At 36.6% G+C, this 22,370-nt stretch overlaps 1 protein-coding gene across 1 annotated transcript in view; it reads left to right on the top strand.

Annotated features, from left to right (window-relative positions):
• Positions 1-731: 731 nt before the first annotated feature.
• Hk (potassium voltage-gated channel subfamily A regulatory beta subunit hyperkinetic) overlaps positions 732-22,370 on the top strand; it is a 193,292-nt gene continuing 171,653 nt past the window's right edge. The window contains exons 1-2 of the mRNA XM_089090152.1: positions 732-866; positions 17,733-17,809. Of these exons, the coding sequence (XP_088946278.1) occupies positions 17,738-17,809 (72 nt within the window). The 5' untranslated portion in view covers positions 732-866; positions 17,733-17,737. The remainder of the gene's footprint in view (positions 867-17,732; positions 17,810-22,370) is intronic.

Below are 22,370 nucleotides of genomic sequence, written 5' to 3'. Positions count from 1 at the left end.
TTGGTTGTAATTAATGTAAGTGCAAAGACACTTGCTTTTTGTACTGGGGTGTCAGAGGCAATAGTATGGCCAAACGCCTACAAAAGGTCCTTAAAGGGTTGTACAATACTTCAAAGTGTTTAATTTTGGACTGTATTTCAGAATCTAACTAAATTAATAAAGATTAAATATAACTTTTTTCCTAATAAGTAAAACAAATCAGGTGTAAAAAAAACTTGGTTGCTATTATATGGTGATCCGACACATCTATCCTTCCTTTCAGATTTTTGATCATAATAGCACCAGCAGATATTGAAAAAATAAAAAAGATTCGACCAAAAACTTAAATGTAATCTCACGCAAGTATTTCAGCATTTTTAGTATTCTGGCATGGCAAAAACGAAGATATACTCATTAAATACACGGTTTAACAATATTTAGGCTTTGCAGTAGCACATAAAACATAATATGTATTCTAATCTCCTTTTGTGTCATTAAATTTTACTTGTATTTATAGTTGTTTTTTAGTTAAATGTTATCCATTTAAGTTAAGCAATCTAGTTTGTCTTTACTAATATTGTGAGCATGAATTATGTTTGAAAGCTCAAAATCTAGCTTTCTTTTTGTTGTTTAAAAGCTGTTGCGCTTTCATAGAAAGTTCTCCGATTAGTTGTAGTTCCTTCATAAAAAGCAAAGAGATATTTTGGAGTCAATAGTGGCCTAGTAGTTTCCAGTGCAAATGCAGGTTTTGTTGGGCGTGGTCCCTTTGATGGTCAAAAGCGAGGTCATTGAATCTATCAGTTCATTTGCATCCACACATATGCTTAAAGAGAATGAATGGATTTCTTTGAGACCAAGGTGCTAGAAAATTAAACTGTTGAAAAAAGGTAAAAAATCTGCTTAAGGTCTCTAGTGGTAGATGCATTTTAAATTTGAGGAAGCTTTAGGAGAGGGCATAATTATCTTTAGGAGGGAAGTAATTGAAAAAGTGAAAAATTTTAGCCCATCCAATATATCTTATTATACCAAACCTACAAAACTAAAGTTTGGCAAGTGTCAGAAAATCAGACTCCAGATCCTTTTAAATTTTATCACCAATTTTCCTGAGGATGAGTATTTGATTATTGACAGTATCCTATACTATGATGCTGTGTTGGCTGATTTATGCTTTGTTGGCTGGTAATGCTTTAAGGTACTTTATATTACCGCAAGTTTTAATAAAACTGTGGCTTTTTCAGGCCACCAGAATCCCCCATGAGAAATATAGTTATGATTTAATGCAGCATCTTGTCCTTTTGTTATAGATTAATTAAAAAAAAATTCCAGAAAATAAGTTTTTCAAAGAAAAGTAAAGGGCTCCATTAAACCAAATATGAACAGATATAAAGTCAAATATACTTCCAAGCGTAAAACTATCAAAATTCACCATCAATAAACAAATGAAACCGAAAACGAACAAAAATTACAATAAATAACCGAGTTAAACTCAAAACGAGCAAAAATAACACAAATAGGGCTGACAACCCCCATGCCTTCTCAAGAACAGAACATAATTTGCACTTTACTGAAAACAAAATACATTTTAAATGTTTTCACTTTTTGATTTTATTAAATAAAAATATCATTAAGACTTTAAGGAATAAGTATCAGTATATGAATATTAAACTAATAATCCACGTTCATATTTTTTCACTAAAGTGCAAATTACAAAACTGTTATAAAAAAATAAGAGTTCAATTTAGCGGTGAAGGAACACTTTGTCTGTTGACCGAAAAAACGGGAAGACGCTGGGAAAACAAAAAACCAAACCGGGACACTTTTTATTGGGACTGAAAAATTAATGACATAAGAACACAATAACAATAAAACAGTCTCGTGAAAAAATTTGGAACCAATGAAATGTGCACTATACCAGTAAAAAAGTGAAAAATACCAGTAAAAAGAGTAAAATGTAAAAGCGAGCTCCGATCAAAATAGTTCATTGTAATAAACTACTACTACTTCTACTACTGCTATAACTACTACTACTACTACTACTACTACTACTACTACTATTACTACTACTACTAACAACACACCGCAGCACCAAACCGCCTGAGGCCAACACAGCTACACACGCTTCTCCTCCATCCCAATCTATTCAAAGCCTTCCTTTTTACACCCTCCCAGGAAGTTCCCATTTCTTTTAAATCTTTCTTTATGACGTCCTACCACCCCAAACAAGGGTGACCTGTTTTATGTTTAGCCCTAGACGGTTGGCCGAAAAGGATAGGTAAGGAGTGGTTCGGGTCAATCGAAACCAAAACTCTAATAAAAGGAATTTAATACCCATTAATATATAAAACTAATGAGTATTTTATGCTGATTCTAAATATATAGAAGTCATTGAGCTTATGGTGAATTATAAAAATCTAAGATTATAAGAAAATTTTCCTGAATTTCGAATAAAGGAAGAAACGCCCGTAAACAGGAAAATGGTCCTATTGGAAATCACGCCATGAGATTCAACATATCAGAGAACGTGGATGTTTCAGTCCCATTATTAAATGTCCTAAAAAGATTGTGCCACGGGAAAGTGGCGTTTTCTACCTTTTTATGGCATCAAACTTGGCTCTCTTTGGGGCAAAATCGTATAGCAGTAGTATTTCTGCATGAAATATTAACATGATATTCGCTTGTTTTGACCTGTTTAATTTCTTGTTCTCCTTTATAATCCTTGTGATTTTTGGGCTTCGGAGATTTTGTTTTTTGAAGTGAATCGAATTTATATTTACTATTCATTGTCTAGGTTTCCAGAAGTTCAAGATATTACTTAAATGTTGTGTTGTGTATGGCTGTTAGTTTGGAGTAGCATATTGCTTATCGTAACATGATGAAAATTCAGTTGGGACAGAGCAAATATAAACAAATCGTGAGGCCTATGAATGAGATCACCAGCCTTGTCTGGGAACCCTACCTATAACATGTAAAGGTCGTATGTGAAATTCAGAGAGTGATCTTTCATCACAGGCTGGAATAGAATGTTCATAAGAACATTTTTCCTAGGGATCGATTTCAAGAGAATGAGATGCATGAAATCTTAAATTCTAAATTTGAAACAGGTAATAACTATGACACTGGGAGTGGGCGTAGTATTCCGTAGAAGAGTTGGGGAGTTGGAAATGGTCAGGCCTGCCAGTGTAATGGAAGAAACGCATTTGACGAAGGTGACGTGGGGTAGGTGTAGATACTAATAGGCAAAACGGTGGACAATGCCGCCTTGTCTAGAAATTGAGACGCTTAAAAGTTCAGTTCCGAATAGAATGTTACTGAAATTTGTAATTCTTTGTGTCACATTTTTGCAAATGATAAACCTCAAATCTTGTATTACTAAGATGAGGCACCGACACATAAGCACCAGGACGAGGCGCTTACAGTACTAGAGTAGATTGAAAACAAATTTAGAGTGCGTGCGTTCCTTCGAAAAGTTCGAGCAATTAGAGTGCAGTATTAAAAGCTTAATCAAGGAATCCAATTCCCATTCAGCGACGATTTATCTGTTTCTTCGCAAAAGTAAAGGAAACTAAAAGATACAAATAAAATAAAATATGAAAAAAAATTACAATTCAAATTCCAGGTTGAGATAGCAAACACTAGAGTCAAATTTGCATAAAAGAATTTAGTATAGGAATCGGTGCGAATCCCCCCTGTGCAAACTAGGAGGGTTTGGCATTAAATCATTAAATTATTTACAGGGTCATAATCTACATGGTTTTAATGGTAAACTCGTCTGGAAATTTCATATACGGAAAATTCTCCCCGTGGGAAATTCATCCTATCAGAAAGTTCCCCCAGAACTTTCATAACATAAAGCCCATTCCTCAGGGACTGTGGGTGGTCAGGTTATGCCTAAATGCATAGTTATTCGACCTTTCAAATATGCTAAAAAGAGTGGTTGTCCCAGAATTTTGATCTAGTGACTTCGGAGAAAAAGAGGCGCATGAGGGTAGCTAGCTACCATCCAATCTTTTTGGTAGCTTAAAAAAGGCATTAGAAAATTTAATTTGCATTGGCATGACTCCTCACCAGATATTCTAGGACAATGGGTTTGATATGATCATCTATAAAAAGAGCCTTCGTTATATTTCCATTGACAAAAAAAATCACAATTTGGCAGATCGGAGCTTGAAACCTCAGTTTGAAAACCTTATGGGGGAATCCAATTCCCATTCAGTGACAATTTCTTTACTTCCACGGTAAAAGTAATGAAAACTAAAAGGAAAACAAAATGAGATACGAAACGAAACTACAATTTCAAAATCTAATCTGAGATAGCAGACACTAGAGTCGAATTCGCATTTGATGATGATTTGTTTTGCTTGACTGCAAAATTGGGAAAAAGCAGAACAGAAGTTAGAAATGCAAAAAAGAAACGCAATTTGAAAAATCAGTCTCTTATGGCGGAGAGTAACATTTTGGGAAAGCTACATTTGTTAGCTTCAAATTGCAGGAGCAGAAAAGAGATTAAGGAGAAGGGGAAGGTCCTAGTCCTCTCGCCGAAACGCTGAGATGATCGGAAGGTGAAATTGAAAGGACTACAACGGGTTTTGGAAAAGTCACGTTGTCTTTGAAATTGATTCGGATTGGTGTATCCTCGAAAAGAGATTAGAATCTGTAATTTAAAATTACTGAGGCATTTACCCTGTTTGAAAAAGAGGAAGAGCCCCATTTGAAGGAGGCCTTTGAGGAGGATGCCCTTCAGGAAGAGTGACTTCGGGAGGAGTCTCTTCCGGACATTAGAAATGATAGTCAGTTTCCTTAATCTTTAGTCAGTTGTAATTCCTTTACCGAGGCAAAGCCTTTCAAAACTATGGCATCTGGGAGATACTCTCTCCACCCCTATGAACCTTTACCCTTTAGCCCAGTATCCCATTCTTACCTTCATGTGGTATCATCATTCGACTGCGGAAAATTTTTCATTTGACTGCTCTATGGGATGGTACCAAGAAAAAACTTATTCGCGCTTGCCTCGGATGTATACTCCATATCCTTGTAGCCTAATCGTTACTAGGCACCACACATCTTTTGCCACAAGCAAGTTTAGTTTATGTTGACAATTCCTGTTTTAATTCAGGTGTAGATTTGTTTTCACAGTTTGAGGTTAAGAGGCTAGTTGAACCAGTTCCTTTTGAAACCTGGTATTGTCATATATTCCTATGTTGTTTTTTATTTCTCTTAAATATAAATTTGAGAAGACGAGAAAATTCCATAGTTAATCGTGGTACTGAGGTCTGATAAATAATGACGCAGTTTTTTTTTAATTTTGCTGGTGGGTTGTTGGATATATGAATACCTCCAAGGCCAAGGTCGACATTAAAAGGATTTTATTCCCTTCTGCCAAATCTGTAACCTGGCATAGATGGCTCTGCAGCCAATGACCCCATTCGTAGATAATTTTGGAGACCACACTGCCTTTCCATGACGATAAATAAAAGTTCAAATAGGGATAAAATCCTTTTAATAGACAGTGATGATGATAACAGCGATAGAAATTCAAAAAAAATACCAGATATTTCGGTCACATATACAGTGACCGTCATCACTAGTAAAACTACTGATGTAGTACTACTGAGTAGTAAAACTACATCAGTTTTACTACTGATGACGGTCACTGCATATGTGACCGAAATATCTGGCATTTTTGTGAATTTCTATCGCTGTTATCATCATCACTGTCTATTAAAAGGATTTTATCCCTATTTGAACTTTTATCTATAGACTCCATTCGTTCTACAGATGCGCTCTTTTGACAACTGTGGTAACCTGTCCAATTAAGCAGAAATAATTTAATATGGAATAAAATATTTTCAACCCAAAATACAAATTGCAAAGTTTCGAAATACCGCTTTTTTTTACTAAGATAAGAGAAAACATCCTTTATGTGAGGTTTGAAAAGGAAATCGCTAATAACCACTTTCGTGGCTAAGTACGTAAATTGGCTGGGTTGAAACTTTTGTTTTTTAATATAAGAACTTAGATTTTTGGGGCCAAGGGTGCACTAATCTATTTGCCTGGCTGACCTCTGCCCGTTTATTTTTGGGAATACCTTGGAATGTTGTAAGTGTTCAAATATCGTATTGTATTGTACTTATCATAGATTGATAATAATTGTTGAATATCTGGGACCATTAGTCCCCATGGCATATGTAGCCAGAACTTGTGTAATGTATTAAATCAATAAAAGATTATATTATAACCGACCTATCTATAACATTATTTAAGCTTCTCGATTAACTCCCTGTAGGTACGCTTCAGATAATTAGTCAAGTCAAGGCCTAAAGGCAAGTTATCCTACAAAGGGTAGAATAACACAACATCTTAAACCTAATTTACAACAGCTGGTGGCATGAAGTAAAACTAGGACGAGAAGACTAAACAAAATTGTAGATTAAAATGAAAATGACATTACGAGATGACAAAATGGCTTCCCTATCAACGGTGCATGAAATTCCCAAAATTATACCAGAATACGTGGAAATTTCGGATGTTGATAAATTCATCGAAAAGTTGAAAATTTTCAGGGAGTTAACATAAACATTTGAAAATAGAGTAAAAAAGCAATGCGTAGCAGCTAGATTAAAGGGAAGTGTGCTAAAACACTTTGAATCAATTATAGAAAAAGAGCCAAATGACATTGTCACTCTGATAGAATCCTTTAAAACAAGGTTCATAGAAACGAGTGTTTCTATGAACAATGCCTCAACTAGTATTCTGGAGTATGCATACAAAATTTGTCGGTCTGTATGCTTACAGTTGGGCAAAGGCCGAAGTGACGAGACAGTACAAAAGGTACAGTTACATACCTTATCGCAAGAGCTACCGAAAAAACTTCTAAGGCTATTATTATCACGTACACCTGAAAATCTCGAGCAGGCTATAACCCTGGTAAAAACAGAGGTAAAAACTGATGAAGCTATGAAAAAGTTTGATCAAACTTAAATAAACAGCACGGAAAACCAAGAAAATGTAAACAATGGAAGGGATCAAAAGCGTGTGACATTTGGGGAGACAGATCGTGAACCAAAGAGGTGCAAAGGAGGCCAAGAATTGTCGTCTATGGAATTAGCTGACAGATTCCGCAATCTTGAGTCGTTAATGGTCAGTAACTATAGAAAATATGGGCACCCACCATCACCGAATACAAACAGTAGAAGAATCAACGATGAAAGATCAAAGATATATAGAAGTAATTATACACCCCGTAAAGGCCAGGAAACTAACAGACAAAATAGAAAAAGATTTCTTTGCCATTATTGTGGCAAACCAAATCACTATGCGGCAGATTGTTGGCATATAATACAAAAGGAAGGCTAAACATACAAAACAAGACACCTGTTCAGAGCAAAGGGTGGCAGAAATTTAAGAAGGCAGGGAACAGATAATACTGGGCAAGCATCAAGCAATATTCCTAAATTGATCCCTAGAAATCAGACAGTAAACAACACCCAAGGTTAAATAGCACCCGTGAAGAAAACTAGGAAAATCTCGAAAACGTTTGGACAAATAGTACTGGGCATTTAAACGAAGGAACCAGCCTGTAAGGGTCGCCAGAGCTGTACCTTTTCAAAGACCCCTTTACAGTTTAAAATGTTTTGTTACGGGAATAAATAATGATTTACCGATTTTGTGTTGTTTTAAAATTGAGTGTTTCCAAAATTTACCGTGTTTACTTGCACGCTTCAAAATCCTTAATAACAAAGGATGTTTTCAAAAGGTTTCCCCTTAGTGTACAAAATTGCGTTAGCAGATGCCAGAATACCCTGACATCCGTAACAGGTCACAAACTGAGAATTTTGGGGAATATTCATTAAAATTTATTACAGAGAATAAGGAAATAACGGTAACAGCGATAATATGTAAGCCGCTACCATTCCTTTGTATTTTAGGAATAGACGCTATAAGAAAATATGAAATTGTGTGGGAGCCACTGACCAGTAATATAACTATAACCAAGCCAAATGAAACTGATAGATTAGTTTGCGTAATAACGGATAAATTTAGTCACGATCCAGAATATAATTTAAAATGAAATGGAAAAAAAACGATCGAAGGAGGGACGCCGGTTTAAGTCTTAGCAATATCTAATACAAAGGAGGGTAATAACAAAACAATTGACGCTATAATAGGAGGATACACTCTAAAGGAGTATCCCACAATTTTCGTGGAAAATCAAATCATTAAAACTGAGAAAAATATCGCATATTTAAAATTATTAAATCCAAGTAGTGATAAGGTAAAGCTAAACCCTGTAACCTTAGGATCGGCAGAAAAGACTTCAGATACAGATATAAAATCACTAAGCAGTCCAGAATTAAACATAAATTTTACGAGCCAAGAGTGAATTTCACCGAAACCACAACCACCGGAAAATTACGGAATGACAAAAACTGATTTTTGAAACAGGTTAAATTAGAACATTTACCCGAAAATATTAAAACTCAGATGGGAAATATCTTATCGGACTATAAATGGGCGTTTACAAGACACAAATCTGATCATGGGTTAACCCAACTGATTACAAACAAAATGCCGACGCAAGGACCTCCAGTTAAAAAAATCAAAATATAAGACCCTTACCATTGAAGGTCATGGCTAGATGACCAAATCCAAAAATTGAAGAACAGGGTGTAATTAAAAAGGGTGTTAGCGAGTGGTGTTTTCCACTAGTAATAGTCAGGAAGAAAGACAATACATGGAGGTTATGTATAGACTTTAGGGCGCTAAATGCAGTCACGGTAAAAGATTTTTATTGAATTGCCCCGAATAGATACGACATTAGATTTACTTGGAGGATCCAAATATTTTACTTGTTTTGACGTGATAGCAGGATATTGGCAAATAGCCTTAGACCCAGAACAAAGCACAAGACAACAGTAATTTTAGACGATTGAAGAACGTTCACATTCGAATGTATGCCTTTCGGATTATCATTCAGCCTAAACTGTTTTAGCCAACCAATGAATCTAGTATTAAAAGACGATGAACAAGGAAAAAGCACAGGATCGGATACAAAAAGAAAAAGGGATACATTAGCTAATTTACATGATGTAATATTATTTACTGAAAATCTGAAAGATAATTTAAGTGGGCGTAGAAGAATACAAGGAAAATTCGAAAAAGCAGTGTTAAAACTAAAACCAGAGAAGCTATAAATTATGGTACCAAAATTGATCTTTCTCGGATATTTGATAAATCAAGGTACGATTTCACCAAATCCAGAAAAACTCACAGGGAATGAGCACCTAAAAACACCAAAAGATCAGAAAAGCTGTAGATCAGTATGCGGGTTGCTCAGCTATTTTAGACGACAAATCAAAAATTCTGCAGCAATAGCTAAGCCTTTGACAAATCATATAAAAAAAAATCAGGCAAATTTGAATGTCCAACAGATGCTATAGAAGCATTGAATGCACTTAAAAAGGGATTATTGAAGGCTCCGGTACTTAAATTGCAGCTTTGTCACAAAAATTCTGTTTGCAAACGGACGCGTCAGCCTATGGAATCGGAGCGGTATTACTGAATATAAATTATGAGGGGGAGGAATCAATAATCCAATATGCCAGCCACTCTCTGATAGAGACAGAAAGAAAAATTCAACGGTTGAAAGAGAATGCTTGGTAGTTGCAGTTTTTACCGAATATTTTTGCCAATTTTTACTCACAAAAAGTTTAATTTACGCGTAGTTCAAAAGTCGCTAACTTGGTTGCATACAATGCAATATACTTCTGGGAGACTGACAAGATGGGTACTCCCTCTTCAAGCGTGTTCATATAACCCAATATATATTAAAGGCCTCACCAATATTTTACCAGATTATCTATCACAAATCCCAGAGGGAGACAAAAATTTAAATTGCACCATATATGTAGACCTTGTTGAGACGAATATTTTGTCAAATAAAAATATCTCCCTACATCAAGATAAAGATGATTTTTCTGCAGTCATGAACGGGAAAGAACTTCCAGAACACTTTTCTGAAAGAGCTAGATAATTTTGATTTAGATGAGGGCTAAGTTTTTTAATAGGGTATTATAGAGCTTCCCAGGAGCATAGAAAAAAATAATAAAAAATTATTCCCGTAATTCCAAAATCACTAGAGGGAAACTAATTTTCTGGACAGGGGCTATAGATAGTTCTCCCAGCCTCATAGACGAGGCCTCTTCTTGGCGCCAGTTGAACAGAAGAATCTCCGACTTCTGCGGGTTAAATTCCAGGCCGATGCGACTGTAATTTGATTGCAGTGTGGAGGAGGTGGTCTCTGTACCTGCGACTGTGTGGCTGGGGTTCAGATGTCATAAGCGTAGGCTATCATTGTAACGTCTATGCCACAAGCTATGCATGTTGTCTCGATAGTAGACTGTGCCTCAATAATACAGCTATTAAAGGGACAAAGAGATGTAATTGATCCTTCTCGAGCATCCTTTTTTACTGGGACTACAGGATTCCCTCGGTAGGACAGCATCACGTCTCGTTTATAATCAGTGAGGGCTCGACCATGGCCAGGAAGTAGGAGTTCAGCCTGTAGGTGGTCGTGCATCTCTTTAATTGGTAGTAGGATGTCCTTCTGTACACCTCTCTTTCCCATATCCAGTGTGAGTTGGTCATGGAGAAGTGAGTCGTAAGCACGGTGGACGTCATGTAGACCTATAACAATGGACTCCTTCGATTCATCAGCGTCATTCAATACTGAAGGCAAAGCAGAAATGGCAGGGCCGCAACCAAAACCCTTCTGGAACCTAAACTGGGAAGGGGGAGTCCAGCATTTCTCCTGGATTTCAGCAATGACTAAAAGTTCGAAGACTTTGCAAAGCGTTGGTGCCATTGCGACCGGTTTGAACGAAGCACATTCCGAAGTACTTTTTCCTTTCTTCGGGACTGGCTTAAGAGACCCAGTACTGTATGCCGATGGTACAAGTCCAGTTGTGAAGATCCTCTGAAAGAGAAGTGTTCGGTGTCCCTCAAAAATCGGGCTGCAATGGCTAAGGTGAAAGGCAGATACACGGTCAATGCCAGCCAACTTCTTCTATTTCAACCGTCGGGTCGCGGACACATCCTGTGACTGTGTAACTAGGAAATCTGTATCTGGAATTGATGAGAGGAGGGATGAAAGCTTCTCTTTAACAGAAATGTTAAGATCCTGTTTTGGGGCTGAAAACTCATCAAGATAATAGTTTATCCATGTTAAAGATGGGATATGTGACTCGGGACCCGCTGACTCTTTCTTATCAAACATTTTCCATAACAAATTAAGACTTTTAATTACTATTTCACAAACCTCAGATTTCACCTGCGCGCGGTGACGAGCAAGTTCGTTCCCAAACCTACGCTTAGATGCAACTCTGATCACTTTAACTACTCCTGAGCGAGGTCTACCACATTCTTTCCATATACCATGCCGGAAGGTAGCTCGGTCGCATGCTACTTGTAACTAAGGGTTAGAAGACCATCCTTTTTCCTGAGTTCCTTGTTTGACACGAGACGGGCACTCCCTGAGATTCGGTAATCAGAAGAGCATGGGTCTCTTCGGCGTAATAAATATTAAGACGTAGCCATGCATCTTTTTCATCAGGACGAGATAATTTCATAAGTAGGTCCATCGGTACGCGAATTTTTTACAGAACTAAATCACAAGAATCTTGAAACTTTTCTTTATCAATTTTACGCCAAACCGGAACCTCAGGCCACTTTTTAGTGAATGGTGACGAATTATTTGCAGCGGAAAACGAGGTAGGCCTACTGATAATACACTGAACTGGGAAATGATAGGAAGTGAAACTATTCGGAAGGACAAGAACCTCACGTACTGGGAAAGAACTAGTGCTAACAATATGGTCTAGATTGGACTTAGAACTATATTGGTAGATATACGAAAAGTCCTGGTTTTCCGGTGAATAGTAAAGCAGTTCTCAAGTATCTCTATTAGAATGCAATACCGACTGTTTTGGGCAAGATCAACTTCTAAATTACAATTAAAGTAACCCACGATTATGCACTTAAGGGACTCGCACTCGGCTTTCTTAAGGCAACGGGCTAGTTTGGCAGCACTTATAACAAAAGCACTACCAGATTTGTCGTCACGGTAATCCGTTGGAAGATACACATTTATAACTAGCAGATTATCTAGTCTAGCTGCGAGAAAATTGTCTCTGTTATCCTATGCTTCGCACGCGAGACGATTGCTAAGCAGCGTGGCAATACAGCCAGACGGACGGCCCCGCGGAGATGAACGTTTTACAGGCACAGAGAACATAGAGTAGGACGGTCAGAGATTTAGTAGGTTTATGCCAGTTTCTTTGATGAAATGTTCTTGCAGGCATATCACATTATATTTATTCAGAAACAGATCAACCCCAAGAGACCGCTCGAAAAAATTTCCGTTTATATTCCAAGAGAGTAGTGAAATGTTACAGATTTCATTATTCAGCATCTAAATGAGTTGCCTTTAGCTGGTTTTCTGGACACTTCCCGCTATAGCAGGTATGACCGACTTTCTAGCATGAAACGCAAAACATAGTAAGAATAAACTTTTCTGCATAATTCTTTTTGGAGACGTGGTCAGACGCGCCACATCTAGAGCAGAGAGGGCTATTGGTGCACTAGGCAGCTAGGTGATCTTGGTTGTGGCACGAGCAGCAACAACGGGGTAAGAAACGGAGTTCTTTAGTGGGCAGTTTTTCGTAATAGATTAAGAAATTACTCAAATCCTTAAGAATCCAGAGTCCTTAAGAAATTTGTCCAAATCCGATCGACAGCTGAAAAATACCTTGAACGTACGGGAACTGCCAAGCTATTCAGACTTCGTAGCTCTAGGGATCAGTGCAGTTAGCTCATCCGCTGATGCGTCAGGCGGGACTTGTTTCACTATACCAATATAGTTCAGGCTCTTTATGGCAGCAGAAATCTGCGGCTGGTTGGTATTGATTGACTCAACAATGGTTTCAGCTGAGTCTTTCGAACGAACCACTAGTTTCCAGTCTGATTTGACTTTTCGTAATTCAGATATGTCACTAGTATCCACATATACCGAATCTACGAATCTCTTCCTAGCACTTGGGGCATCAAGTAACTCGGGCAGATTTTTCAGGACGATTGCATAGGAGGGCTTATCGGTCCGATTTGAAGAGCTTGGCCATTTGATGGGTTTGTTGGCATTAATAGCAAAATGGCTCTTGATAACTCGAGACATTTCATTCACCTTATTCACTTTAATAGCTACGGTTGCTGCAGTAGCTTCACTAGTAGCTGGGACTGAACAGGGAGAATAAATAACAAAGGTCGGAAATTTGGTCTTCTTGACATGAGCTTGGTTAATCCATCTGCAATTGTCCGTAAAATTCTCTTCATCTATTTTTGAATTTTACAGCGTGTTGTAAACTGCATTAGTTGATGGAGCGATTCTTTGGCTTTCAGAATTTCTTCTGGCATGAAAAAGCCGACGCCTGTATCAACTATTCCCTCCAGTTTTTCTCCTCTTTCCATACTACGGCACACAAAGTTCAACACAGCATTCAAGAACAGCTTGTCCTCTATTTCCGACATCTTGAAAACAACACGGTAGGCTACTGTCGACGCACCTTAAGAAAAGGTTGAAATTTGCTTATAAGATTTGCCTAATAAAATCTTATTTTGGCAACCTCCAATCGACAACACTGAGCTATAATAATTGTTCCCAGGGGACATCACAGCGGTCAAAATAACCAGACCAAAGATAAGCTGATTATAAAAAAAATTCAAATAAGTGTCCACTTTGGCAACCTCCAATCGGCAACACTGAGCTATAATAATTGTTCCCAGGGGAAATCACAGCAGTCATAATAACCAGACCAAAGATAAGCTGATTCTAAAAAAATTTCAAATAAAATTTCTTCAAACTACAAGCTCTAGATCACGCTCTATATATATATATATATATATATATATATATATATATATATATATATATATATATATATATATATATATATATATATATATATATATATATATATATATATATATATTATATCGTTTTTTTTATAAGTAACTATTAAGTTCTAATTAGTGTTTTTTCTACTTAAGCTTTGTGACTTCTCGTCAATGTATAAATCTTATTAATTATTAGTGCTAATCTGAGCATGCAAAGAATAATGCGACTAAAAGCCAACCAGAAACGGAATTTTCTATTTTAGTGGCATATTATGTTTAGAAAACGAGTTAACGAGTTAAGAAAATAATTAACCTCTTAATTAACAAAAAAGAACTATTTGTATGTCTTAGTGTGTGCTTTTACCCCTTATGTATCAAAGTTTATGCTTTATTTGTATATTAATATCTAAATATCTTTTAGACCACAGACCTATTTTTTTTACAACCAACTTTTGGTTCATTTTTGGCTGACATCAACCAAATTATGATGTACTTCAAACAAACTTTTGTTTTATTTTGTTCACCGATTTCAAATGTTGACCTTATTGAACATCAATCAGCAACTCAGACATGCAATTACATCAGCAACATGCAGTAACTAGTGAGAATTTTACAACCAATTTACAGACTGACCACTGAGTTTAAATCAGTAATATTCTAAGCATAAGATGTATAAACAAATTAATTATAGCATTCATTAAGTTAAAAAAATGTAATATGTTGTGCTAAACCGAAATCTGTGGGTGCTAAAAATATTTATGTATAATTTATTCAACGCATTCCTAACCCCGGATGATAAATTTTAAATCAACCACATTATCCAAGTAAATTAAATTTAAACTCAAATTAATCAAATAGTTTCAAATTTGACTTTAAATATAATTTAAGTAAAAATACTGATATAAATGGTAAAACTAAAAGAGAAGATACATATTAAAAAGGGTGTGAAAAGAGAAGATTATCATCTTCAAGACGAAAAGAAAAAGACGAAAAGAAAATATAACCCTAAAGAAATCAATTGAGGTTGTATGCACAGAATGACCCATAAATAATGACAGAATAAGAAGTATTTTCGAAGTATTTGAAATTTGATGTTTCAAAGATAAAATATTTAGAGTTGTGGACAACTTTTGTTAAAAGGCTGAGTACTGTGGTAACCTGTCCAATTAAGTAGAAATAATTTAATATGAAATAAAACATTTACAACGCAAAACACAAATTGCTAAGTTTCGAAATACCACTTTTTCTTTACTAAGATAAAAGAAAACATCCTTTATGTGTTGTTTGAAAAGGAAATTGCTAATAACCACTTTCGTGACTAAGTACGTAAATTGGCCGGACTGATGCGGTTTATTTTTAATATTAAAAACTTAGATTTTTGCGACCGAAGGCACACTAAGCTATTTTCCGGGCTGACCTCTGTCCTTTTATTTTTGGGAACACCTTAGAATATTGTTGGAATATTGTAAGTGTTCAAATATTGTAATATATTTTACTTTATCTTACATTTCTTATACTTGTTGATTATCTGGGACCATTAGTCCCCATGTAGCCAGACCTTTATAGTATATTGCATCAATAAAAGTATTATATTATAACCAACCTCTTTACAATATTATTTAAGCTTCTCGATGAACTCCCAGTAGGTACGCTTTAGATAGTCAGTCCAAGACCAAAGGGTACGCTACCCTACTTTTAATTACCTTGGGACGGTAAATATACTTCCTACATAGAACGAAATAACACAACAGCTTCAAACTACTTTACAACACAACCTGCTTGCAGATTTTGTGTTTTGATTTCCATCTACAATCCTTCAACATTCCCTTTAATATTCACTTGAATACAGTTAGCTTTAGTGGTAGTAGTCACAGTAGAAATAACCGCTGCAAGCACATGGTGCCTTTCGGAAATTTCAACACCCCCTTTACCTGCCTTGTAAGTTCAAAGCTTAAAATCTAAGCTGTTCCTGAAATATTGCTGAGGCACCTCTCTGACAACATACATGCTAATACATACATACAAGCTAATACACTAAGCTTTAGTAGTAGTAGTAACATTAGACATAATGACAGCAAGCATATACTGCCTTTAAGTTAGATCAGGCTCCCATTTAACCTGCCTTGTAAGCTTCAACTTAATACTCTATATTGTTCTTATACCCTTTTAACGACCGCTATGTGCACAGTGTGTTTTGATCTAGTCAAACTTTCCCCTCAATATTCTCTGAAATTTTCATCTCAATATTCTTAATACTCTTACTTAATTGTAATCACAGTAGAAATACTAGCAGTAGTAGTACTAGCAATTGTAGTAGCAGTAGTTGTAGTAGTGGTAGTAGTAGAAGTAGTAGTAGTAGTATTAGTAGTAGTAGTAGTAGTAGCAGCAGTAGTAGCAGTTGTAGTAGTAGCAGTAGTAATAGTAGCAGTTGTAGTATTAGTGGTAGTAGCATTAGTAGTGGCAGTAGTTGATGTAGTAGGAGTAGTAGCAGTAGCGTGCACATATTGTATTTTGGTTGCTTAAAAATTCCCTTTTTAGTCAATATTCCCTCAACATTCCTTGGAATATTCACCTGAAAACCCCTAGGTTAAAACTCATGCGCATAGTGCTTTGCGTAGTACCTTAGGTTGGTTCAACCTCCACTCAACCTGCCTTTCAAGTTCCAACTTAATACTCTAATCTATTCCTAAGGTATTGCTGATACACCCTTTTGACAAGGTTTACTCTCTTTACGCAAAAGAATTAAAAAAAAAAATAAAGTTGTGAGATAAAGTCAAACTTTAGCGTAAAGAGCGAGGCGTTGAGGAGGGAACAGCTCCTTTCATATACGAAATAATTTCTGTTCGTTTTAAGTTTTAATGTTGCTCCTTACTTTCAATTAAAAAAAACTTTTTTTTTATTTAATTCTTGAATAGGGTCACTATAACAGAAAAATACAAAAAAATGAACTGTAATTATCCATGTATATGAGAGGAGCTGTCCCCTTGAAGAAAATAAAATTAAAACATTACGGCAGAGTCGCTATCATGTAGTTTATCATGGATCTACCGGCATTATTTAAAAAATGATCAGAAATTAAATAAAAAAAAAATATAACAAAGATTTTCAACCGAAAACTACTTACTCAATACCTCGCTCTTTAAGCTAAAGTTTTATATTACTTAACAGAGCAGAGTTGTGACAAAGATTCAAACTCGTAAGTTGCAAATCGAATAGTTAACCATAAAAAAATATATTTTCACGTGCTTTTTTAACACTAAATCAATTGTAACTCACTGCTACAGTATCAGGTGACGATTAAGATGACATTCAGAACTTGACCTTGCAAAGATTTGATTTCGCTATTTTCTTTGAAAAAACTAGTAGTTTGTTTTAAGTTTCAATGTTTGCAATTTAAGTTACATCAGACAATTCGCAAAATCTGTGGATATTTTCAAAGATATGTTAAACAAGATGCTGTTAACGCTGTTTTATATGTTTTATGCTGTTTTATACTTCGGTCATCATCATCGCTTAGAGTCGCTTTAAACAACAAAGTCAGAGGTTTAAGCTAAGAATTATTCTGGGGACTCTGTCTCACTGGTCAAAGGTACAAACCATCTTCTTAGCATTTTTTCTTTGGGGTTTAAGTTAACCAGGAGTTTAAGTTTATCGGGGTTTAAAGAGTCAAAAACAAGATAATTTGTAAAAAAGATATATTAAGGTAGGGCTACTGACCGTAGGCATTAAATAAAAGGGGTTTGGAAAAGTTCTAGCTGTAGGATTTATTTCTCTCCATAGTAGAACTAAGACCATTCTTCTTTTTATAGGTCAAATGGCCCATCAATTTTGGATTGGTTCATATTCTCCTCAATCACACGGAAAATCTCAGCAACATGACAGTCATGTAAGTGGAAACAAAAACGCTTAAACACCAATACTTTACACAGTCAGGCTGGCGAATATAGGCCACAGGCCTCATTGTAATTTAGAAATGGGATTTTTAATCACTGTTTTGAACTAGTGCACTTTAGCATTGTCAACGCTGACATCCAAATATGTGGTGGCTATTAAAACTTGTACCACAAGTCCCAAATTCGATCCAGAAGGATCGTAAAATTCTGATTATTTTGGTGAACAAATATTGTTTTGTTTCCTTCCTCTTCAAGTTCTTTGCTTTTTCTAATTCTGCGCATAGAAAGTAAGCGTTATTTTTCGTAGATTTGCTGACCTTGTATAAAATGTTTAGCCATTTGTGTCTAATTAAGCTTTGAATAAGTAAGCATAGTCATATGAAAGTAGAAGCATGAGAAATTATTTTGTTACCAGTAATACTATTACTACTAATTACACCAAGCCACCTAAGGTCACCACAGCTGTGCACGATCCACCTATATCCTAATCGATTCGAATCTTCTCTCTTTGAACCCTCATCAGAAGTTCCAAATTCCCTTTAAATCTTTCCCTATGGCTTCTGCTCACCCCATGTGAGGACAATCTGCTTTTAATTTGTCCCTAGATAGATTATCGAAAAAGACGATCTCTGGCAGTCTGTCATCCCTGCTCTGCACAACATGTCTTTTATTACAGCTTGTTTCTTTAAATACTGTCTGTCGAATAAGTACCCAAGGCCCTATCCAGGGGCGGTGGAGGTTTACGGGGTTTCCCCTCCCCCGAAATTTTTTTCCAACTCTTAAAACATAACAAAATACGTTTCTCAAAGATTTTGATGTACCCCCCCTCCAAGCAAAAATCCTGAATGGGGCCTTGAAGGTACCCATGACTAATCGCAGACAATTCCTCGGGAAAATATCTAACAAATCCCCTTCCGTCTTCCATAGCTTCTACGCTACAGAACCATACTTGACTGCTGTTACTGTAGCTTCCAATATTCTTATATTGGTTCTCTAACTTATCCAACTTTTTTTTACCGCAAAAAAACACCCAGGGCATTGACCCTGGGTGTTTTGTAAACACGTCGTATAAGTCTTACATCTTCACTACATCCACAATCTTTACTCATACTACCCAGGTAAGTGAAGTTATCCACTTGATTGATCTTCATATTACGAAAAATAGCCACCTCACTTTCTTTTTTTCTAGACTAAGCGACTTAGTCTTCTTAACATTAATTTTCAACCCTATTTTAGAACATCAGATATCCATTAATTCGGCTAATATTTTTTATCTAGGACGCTCAAATCATTTGTGTAGTCTAAGCCAATATGTATGCCAGAACTAATACAAGAAAGACTGTTCTAAAGAAAATTTACAACTGTAGATGTTTGTAAAAAGACAAAGAAAATACCAATAAAGTCGAAAATATCGTTTTATCTGTTAGTCAGACAGAAAGAGAACCTTAGTTGCAATTATCTGATTCAATTCATTTTATTACAAAATTATATAACACATGACATTAATCCAAGTGGCTGCCCAAAGAAAGACATAAAAGCACTTGATACTGGGCGAACACATATATAACAAACACTTAATAAATAAAAATCTTAACAAACGAACAAAAAAAGAAAATAAATAATCAGAGGCAACGCCATAACGTTGCCTATAGCAAAGGCCATACGGCTCCAATGTTTTATTATTATTTTTTTTCCCAGAGGCACTTTATACGGAAGGGGTCGTCGTAGAAACATCAAAGGGGGCTCATTCGATTGGAAATCTAGCCCCCCCCCACACGCCAATCATTCCCGCAAACAGATGCAATAAAAATTTTGAAATAACCATTTTGTTCAGCGTAGTTGATTTCCAGATTGAAAATATGTTTTTGAGGAGGAAACTCCCCCACAACCCTAAGAGCAAGGGTTTTAAGTTATGCCCTTGGGGCATATAAGGTTTTTATACAAGGCGTTGTCGTAGAAACGTCAAAAAAGGCTCATTCAATTGAAAATTCAAAAGGCTAGTGGCCTTTTCAATAGTCAAAAGTGATTGGAGGGCAACTAGCCCCCCTCCTCACCTCAGGCCAATCATCCCCCAAACACATCCAATCAAAATTTTGAAATAGCCATTTCGTTCAGCGTAGTTGATTTCCATATAGAAAATATGTTTTTGAGGAGGACACAACCCTCAGGGTAAGGGTTTTAAGTTATGCCCTGGGAGCATATAAGAACGATGTTGGCAAAATGTATTATTTATTATTTTTTTTCCTTCAGAGCAGGGCACTTCGTATGGAAGGAGTGGTCGTAGAAACTTCGAAAAGGGCTCATTCAATTGGAAATTGGAGTGGTTTGTGCCCTTTTTAATAGTCAAAAGTGATTTGAAGGCGACTAACACCCCTTCCACACCCACCATTTCCCCAAACACATCCAATCAAAATTTTGAGATTGCCATTTTGTTCAGAGTAGTTGATTTCCAGATAGAAATTATGTTTTTGAGGAGAACACTCCCCCACAGCCCTCATCGTAGAAACTTCAAAGGGGGGTCATTCGATTGGAAATCGAGAGTTCTAGTGCCCTTTTTAATAGTCCAGAGTGATTGGAGGGCAACTAGTCCCCCACGACAATCATTCTCCCAAACACATCCAATCAAAATTTTGAGATTGCCATTTTGTTCGGCGTAAGTAGAAGGGGGGGTTCTACTCCGACGAGGCCCACGTGGTTTATGGTTTTCTCACTGAGAATGAAAAAACAGGACTTTTTCTCACTTGAAAAACCATGAATTTTCTCACATTTATGTCTGTTTTCATGGATGGTTATGTGTGTTGGTCAATTTATTTGATGTTTTTCATGGTTGTCAACATCAAATTATGGATGTTTTATGGTTTTTGTCAGTGAGAATGAAAAAACAGGAACTTTCTCACATTTATGTCTGTTTTTATGGTTTTTGTCAGTGAGAATGGAAAAACAGGACCTTTCTCACTTTAATGGATGGTTTTATGGTTTTTTGTCAGTGAGAATTTGAAAAAACAGGAACTTTGTCACATTTTTGTATGTTTTATGGTTTTTGTCAGTGAGAATGGAAAAACAGGAACTTTCTCGCCTAACCTCGCCTAGAAACGATTCTCCAGGAATAGATCCAAGTCATTAATGTCTTTGCCTCGGAAACAGTTCTACTGGTCGAACTCCAAAAGATATTAATAAACATTGCCATGGAAACAATTCTCCAAGAAACATCTTAGCGATGAATTGTTTTAGCGCGGGAATCAGGTTTCCAAATAATTTGAAATGTGAAAGCACAGAGATGCCAAAAAACAAAAGAAACACACAGAAATTACTTTTAGGGGATTATTTGGGTGAAACGGTTTTAGACAGCTTATGGAATTATTTCGGCGAAACAGTTAGAGACATTTTAAAAGATGATTATAGAAGAGAATTTGAGGGTAAAACTCTGTGGTCGTTATGATACACAAGTTCGATTTTAACAGTGTCGTAAGGTCCTCTACCACAAGCCAAAGGGTTCCGATCCCCCTACCCAAACCCCAAAGGGTTCCAATCCCTCTACCCCAACCCCGAAGGAAGCCACCGGTCCTCAAAGGTCCACTGGGCTCCCAAAGGGCCCACCGGCCCTCAAGGTTCCCCCAGACCCCCCCCGGGGCCCAAAGGGCCCCTCCCCCTTTGGCCCCCAAAGGGGCCCCTCTCCCTCCATCTCCTCCCTCCTCCTCCCCTTCCCCTCCTCCCCTTCCCCTCCCCTCCTTCCCCTCCCCTCCTTCCCCTCCTCCTCCCTCCTCCTTCTCCTCCTCCCACCTCCTCCTCCCCTCCCCTCCCCTTCCCTCCCCCATTTTTTTTACTTTTTTTGTGCATTGAGACACAGAACGACCCCCTCCCCCCGGCCCCTCCCCCTCCAAAGGTCTGATTTTTCAAAGTTCATTTTGAATTTCCTTCCTTGAAATGCAAGAGTTGGAATGTTTCAGTACTATTTGGTTATGGTTTACCTTGTCACAGTTACATTTTCTTGATTTTTCAAAGTTCATTTTGAATTTCTTTCGTTGAAATGCAAGAGTTGGAATATTTCAGTAGTGTTTGGTTGTGGTTTACCTTGTCACAGTTACATTTTCTTGATTTTTCAAAGTTCATTTTGAATTTCTTTCATTGAAATGCAAGAGTTGGAATATTTCAGTAGTGTTTGGTTGTGGTTTACCTTGTCACTGTTACATTTTCCTTATTTTTCAAACTTCATTTTGAATTTCTTTTGTTGAAAGGCAAGAGTTGGAATATTTCAGTAGTGTGTTGTTGTAGTTTACCTTGTCACAGTTACATTTTCTTGATTTTTCAAAGTTCATTTTGAATTTTTTTTGTTGAAATGCAAGAGTTGGAATATTTCAGTGGTGTTTGGTTGTGGTCTACCTTGTCACAGTTACATTTTCTTTATTTTTCAAAGTTCATTTTGATTTTCTTTCGTTGAAATGCAAGAGTTGGAATATTTCAGTAGTGTTTAGTTGTGGTTTACCTTGTCACAGTTACATTTTCTTGATTTTTCAAAGTTCATTTTGAATTACTTTCATTGAAATGCAAGAGTTG

This window comes from Artemia sp. Qi Xiang Cuo, chromosome 6 (assembly GCF_049724085.1).
Source record: "Artemia sp. Qi Xiang Cuo chromosome 6, ASM4972408v1, whole genome shotgun sequence".
Classification (NCBI taxonomy): domain Eukaryota; kingdom Metazoa; phylum Arthropoda; class Branchiopoda; order Anostraca; family Artemiidae; genus Artemia; species Artemia sp. Qi Xiang Cuo.
The sequence above is the reverse complement of the archived record's forward strand: the minus strand, read 5'-3'. Positions and strand labels throughout refer to the sequence as shown.